The sequence below is a fragment of the Gastrolobium bilobum genome, unplaced genomic scaffold (genome assembly GCF_033153095.1).
Source record: "Gastrolobium bilobum isolate Gb01-03AN ecotype WA unplaced genomic scaffold, APGP_CSIRO_Gbil_v1 utg359, whole genome shotgun sequence".
Classification (NCBI taxonomy): domain Eukaryota; kingdom Viridiplantae; phylum Streptophyta; class Magnoliopsida; order Fabales; family Fabaceae; genus Gastrolobium; species Gastrolobium bilobum.
The window spans coordinates 293287-299286 of record NW_026897777.1 but is presented as its reverse complement, the minus strand read 5'-3'; the positions used below and the strand labels follow the sequence as shown (position 1 = coordinate 299286).

The following is a 6000-nucleotide window of genomic DNA, read 5'->3' as shown; positions in this document are numbered from 1 at the left end:
CAAGCTGTTATACTTGTATAATTTTGAATTCATTGAATAATTAGTTATAAATATATAAAAAAATTCTATTACACAGTTTGCACTTATTTAATTTTAAGTTATATGTTGAACAGGTAAAAGTGTATTGTAGCTTTTATCCGCAATATTAAAGTGTTAATAGTCAACACCATAAAAATAAATTTTATATAATAACTTTTTCGGACTTAAAATTACATGAGTAATTCAAACACTAAGTAATGTCTGGGAATATAAAACATGACCATTTGCACTTAAGTTTTCTATTAGCTTTGATTAGATGTTATATATATATATATATATATATATATATATATATATATATATATATATATATATAATATGCATACAACGATAATTTTTTTACGCATAAAGATATAATCAAATATAAACCTAAATTTAACAGATAATAGAAAGAAATAAAATTGGTTGTGTACTTTGCCGTCAAGACTTGGTTTGTAAACATTCTTATGATAAAAAATAAATAAATAAATAATTTGTATTAATATAAAAAAATTGTGGGTAAATTATTACGAAAAAATTCGTGCATATTTATAAAATATTGTGTCGATTCGTGAAATTTTTTTAAAACAATCTGTGAATATTTTAATTCCTTATTCTTAATGATTCTTACAATCTTACCTTTATAATTTCTTAATTTATATATATATATATATTTTGATTCATCTTTATATGATTATAATTTATTAGCCGGAGATAAAATTATCTCTGATAGCTTGAGAAACTACAAGCTCTATATATATATAGAGCTTATCATAGTGGGCTAGACTCTGTTCATTAAATTCCCTTCATCAATTTACCAAGCACGTAAGCTCTAAATCGAATCACAAAGCTTATAATTTGAAGGCATTTAACCAAACAGTTTAAATTAGAATGTATTGGCTGATACTAAAATTGATGTATTGGACAATTGAAACTTCAATTACTAGGAAGAAGAATGAAACAATTAAATCAAAAAGCAAGATCTCATCACAAGAACTTTACATACATTTCCAAGTGAGGCATATTAAGAGTATGATAATGATGTTAACTAGTTTACTAGTAAGATTGATAGATGAGGCCTAGCTAGTCCCATATGTCACAAGTTGAAACTAATGTAGAAAAACTGGGGGATCACCACCACATGTAACTTTCTCTTGGCAACCAGCATCATCTAGAAGCCATTTTTCAAGCAAAGAGAATGGCATTTCTGCACCAATATCAGGCTTGCTTTCATCTTGTAAAACAGTAGCCTCAGGTGACAAGGATTGTGAAAACTCAGAAGTTGAAGACTCCAAAGACTCAAAACCAAACAAGGATTCAAAAGTCTCTGACAATTCAGCACTGCTTCCCTTTGGGCTTCCTTCACTTGAAGCAGTATCAGTCCCTCCGGCAGCTATGTTGTTGAAGGAATTCTGAGTCACAACTGAGTTAGTGCAAGAGGACTTTGGTGGGTTTTTCATCCACCCTTTCAGCAAACGAGCTATGTTCTCAGCGCTTGAAGCATAGCACAAAGATTGGGTTTGTTTAGTGGAAGAGAAGAAGCTACTATTGGAAGGGTTTGATACAGATAAACAAGATGGTTTCTCTGGTGAAAGTGCTTCACTAAGAGCTCTCTTGGCCATATGGATATCAGTTTGGAGCCTTCTTTCCCACTGACCTCTAGGAATTGGTTGTGATGTTGAAAACCCTTCTCCCAAGTTGCCTTCAGAACCTGTTTGCAATTTCTTGAGCTTCTTTTTCAAATGGGTGTTCCAATAGTTTTTTATGTCATTATCTGTTCTTTGTGGAAGGTATGAAGCTATGGCAGCCCATCTGTATACCATAATCAATGTGATCTAGTTAAGCATATGAGAATCCAAAAGAACTTACCAAATTAAAATACTCAAAACATTTAAAATAAATAAATAAATCTTCAAAATTGATTAAGTATAGATATGAATCTACCTGTTTCCTAAAAGATCTTGAAGATGGATTATCATCTTCTCCTCTTGTTCTGTGAAGTTACCCCGTTTGATTCCTGGCCTCAGGTAATTCGTCCATCTAAGTCTACAACTCTTACTGCATCTTGACAATCCTGAAAACCCCAATAAGATGAATAAATCAATTCAGATCATGTGAAGTAAAACCAATTCGGATCAAAGTTCTCTTGAATAAGAATTTTATTGTTCATGATCTAAGAGAAAGAATAAAGAATAGCCTATACACAAAATCACAAAGAAAAAAAAAAAAAAAGGAAGAGTGAGAGTATTAACCTGTTTTGGTGGGAACAGCCCTCCAATTGCCAGGACCATGTTCCTGTATATAAGAGACCAATATGATATCTTCTTCAGGTGTCCAAGGACCTTTCTTGACACCTTCTTTGTCACAACAAGGTGGCCTTCCCATGTCTCCTTGTTTTCTTTCTCTCTTTATTTCACAACCTTTATACTTGTCTAATTCTAACTTTCTAGCCCCTTCTGCTCAAGGAAAAAATAGGTCGTTTTCCTCTCCTCTACCTGTGTGATCTCTTCTCTTTTTAAGATATATCTATCTATCTAACTATCTATCTTCTAACTTGATAGGTTTCTAAGGCAAGTGTCCAAGACTAACTTATTCTTGGGGTCCATATATAGCCAAAAAAAGAAGAAGGGTAAAGGGACATTGAGGGGTGTGTGAGGAAGCTGACTTAAACAAGTAAAGAGAGGAAGCAAAGAGTCAAAAGTTGACAGCAAGAGCATTAACTGAGGGAGCAAATGCCAAATTATTCACCTCAGCTGGGGCAATACCTCTCTCTATCTATGTTGTACCTCTCAAAACCGCGTGGCATTCAATGTGGCTGCACTGGGAAAAGCTTAATTATCTCACCTTGGAAAGTTCCTAAATCTCAGCTGCCATTTAATGTTAAATGAGATAAAGCTGACTTTTGCAAAGCCTAATAGGCTATTGCCTTTATTTCTTCCTTTCCTGCTGTTGATCTCAATGAAACCACCACCCCTTCTTTCTCTTTTAACCTATCCCTAAATTTATTATTTGCATTTATACTTTGATTATAAAATTCATATTTTGGACAGAGACCATAACCGACACTACCTTTGCTTCTTCAGAAAGGGTTAAGAGATCTATATATTATCCCTTTGCTTAAGTACACTGGTAAGTTTATACAACGGGAAGATTTGTTTCGGCAATTAAAATTATAAGCTATATTGTTTTTTGGGTGTTTTAGGTTTACCTTGTTTGAGAAATTTATTCTTGCGCGATTTTCAATTTGCAAGCATGTAAGTTTATTTATTATCATTACTATTATACACATTTGTTAAGATCTACTATGGTAGACCTTTTTTCTCTTAATTACCGGTGTCTTGTTTAAAATTAATGGTATAACCAACAACTAACACAATATTTGTCAGCTAATTAGAGTACCAATACGTACCCAAAAAAAACTATTGAGTTATATTTTTTTATAAAAAATAAATAAAAGGACTTTGGTAACGAAATAATCCTCAATATTGTTTGTGATCAATTAAGCCCTTTGAAATTCGAGTCAAGATCTATATAATTAGTGCATGGCCAATTAAGAGACTGACTTCACCTTCCTGCATACAGATCAAGAACATAATGCATGAATATGTCGACTGTAAACAATTATAAATCGATCATGCAATAGGTGATGGGAAACATAGCCACCAAAAACTGTTTATACTTTGAAAACAAAATTCACAATAAATTTCATATATGATATTTGGAAGAGTACAGGCATCCATAAGAAGGCCCACACTGCCTTAGAAAATGTGTCATAGGTGCTGCTCATTTATACAAATATCAGCGAACACAGAGGGTTCAAAGTACCTCTAAGTATCTAACTCTCTAGATTCGCCCTTCCAAGTTGAAACGGAAGAAGCACCAGTTAGAGTTTCATGACTGATTAATTAATTGAGTGAATTTCAAAGGATGGATCCGACAAATCTATAGTTGAATTTTAGGGTTTACAATTGTTCACATGGCATGATTTAAAATACAGGTATAAAAATCAGTGTTGCTGTTGCATTCCATCAAATGTGAAATTCCGTTGGTTGGATAATTTTCATGCGATGGAGAAGTATCATTAATGCTATCTAAAAACTACTTTTAGGATAATTTAGTTCACTAAGCGCCACAATAATTGAAAGGTTTGATTAATAAACAGAACACACTTCGAAGTACATATCCTTTTATGCTTTAATATGAGATTAAATTGAAAAAGATCTGGGCAATTTTTGGTTATTTATAAGGTACTACGTTTAGCTTGTTATATATAAATTATTTAAATATTTTTTTAAGGTAAAAATATTCTAGAGTCAACTCAGTCCTCAGCGATATGGTGCAATTTGTATAACTAATTCTCATAGGTAATTAGTGTCGGACCCTATTTATTATCATGATACTATATATATGTTAGCACTAAGAATACATCCCACTATATATTTATGGAAAACGTTAAGATTTATCCTATTAAATCAGAGGTCTAATCCCAACAATATGTGACGACAATAATTGTGACTAGGACTAATTAAGCAAGTGTATGGCCCTTAATTTAGTTGTTAAACGCAACCTAACAGAGGTCAAGGTTTTTGCAATTTTATTAAGCAAAACTTCTCCAAGAGGGAATCAATAGAGGTTGAATATCAAAAGGTCTATAAATAAATTGTTACAATACAAGAAAAACAAACAAAAACATATCCTTGTCTTGTGACCTAAAAAAATCTTTAATGACATAAAATGTGATTTGCAAATAATTATTTACAACCAATTTTGTAACATTTGGAAATAAAGAAGCAATGTTTCATAAAATAAGTAAGTTTGCGATATATTTCTATTTTTTATTTTCTGTTAAAAATTATGAATTTGGTGGTCAGTTTTTCTGTCAAATATATTTCTGTTTAAATATTTTATTATTACGTTGTGATTGAAAAATCCATGCTAAATATTTAGAAAAAAAAAATCGTATATATATTGATTATTTTATTTATTTATTTTTGTAAATTAGACATAAATTAAGTCACTAATTATTTTCTATTTTTTTATACTATCATTGAACTTGATAGGTGTCAACATCATTGAACCTTATATTAAAAAATATTTATTCTTCTTCTTGTGTTAATTAATTAGGGGAAAATGAATTTATGAGTAAGAGATAGCTGAAAGTTCATCTTCGTCATTAGCTCATGCGATAACTTCTTCAATTTCTGTTAATTTTCATTATGTTCTACTCTCTTTCTAAGTTCATGTTCAGTAGCTTCAATTCTACCTAAGCATTTCATTCAAGTTCAGCGTATTTCTTTACTTGCCCCTGAATTTTATTTTCCTTTTTGATGGTATTTGACCAAGACGTCCTCGGACATGGTTGCTCCTAAATTTATTGAGTATATACGCATCCATTCGATTGATGATGAACCTTAGCTAGCCATGAGAAAATATACTTTACATTATCACGGTTCGTAATCTAGTATCCATCACTTTCATTATGGAACCTTGTTAATAATCTTTGGAAGTGAGGAAGCCACCTAGCTACCGTCGACTTTCGTCTTCAGACCCCAAGTCAACGTGGGTGACTGTTAATCTTCGCTACATACATTAATTATAGAGACGCTAACTCTTAAGTTGTACTCCATTATCACAACATGCCATATGCAGCAAGTTATTTGATTGTCAATCCTAATCATAACATTTTTCTTTCTTAATTTATTATATCAACACACCTTCCCACATTATTTACAAATTTGATTTTGAATGATGTTTTTTTGGGGATAACTTTATTGTTTAGATACCTTCCCACATTATTTACAAATTTGATTCTGAATGATGTTAATTTTGCAAAATTGGTTCTAGTTAAAAATGAGTACGTTTACGAAAAATGAAATAAATAAATTATTAACCAAATAATGGTAATTCAGCTGGAGTCAGGAAAGGACATGTGTTCTTTTCTCTTCAGTGTCATCTTTGGAAAGCATTTAAAGCCTTAATCTT

At 31.5% G+C, this 6000-nt stretch overlaps 1 protein-coding gene across 1 annotated transcript; it reads right to left on the bottom strand.

Moving 5' to 3' along the window:
- Window positions 1-938: 938 nt before the first annotated feature.
- On the bottom strand, window positions 939-2560 carry LOC133310222 (myb-related protein 306-like). Its single transcript, XM_061511117.1, has 3 exons — window positions 2271-2560; window positions 1963-2092; window positions 939-1830 (listed from the first exon to the last, which is right to left on the bottom strand). The coding sequence occupies exons 1-3, from the start codon at window positions 2401-2403 to the stop codon at window positions 1128-1130; spliced, it is 966 nt and encodes a 321-aa protein (XP_061367101.1). The 5' UTR covers window positions 2404-2560; the 3' UTR covers window positions 939-1127.
- Between the last annotated feature and the right edge of the window lie 3440 nt (window positions 2561-6000).

Bases quoted from the DNA above. Each gene is read 5' to 3' on its own strand.
- LOC133310222 (XM_061511117.1), bottom strand. From the start codon at position 2,403: ATGGGAAGGCCACCTTGTTGTGACAAAGAAGGTGTCAAGAAAGGTCCT. The intron at 2,093-2,270 runs GTTAATACTCTC...TGGGGTTTTCAG, and splicing joins GGCTGTTCCCACCAAAACAG to GATTGTCAAGATGCAGTAAG. The intron at 1,831-1,962 runs GTAGATTCATAT...TATGGTATACAG, and splicing joins CAAGATCTTTTAGGAAACAG to ATGGGCTGCCATAGCTTCAT.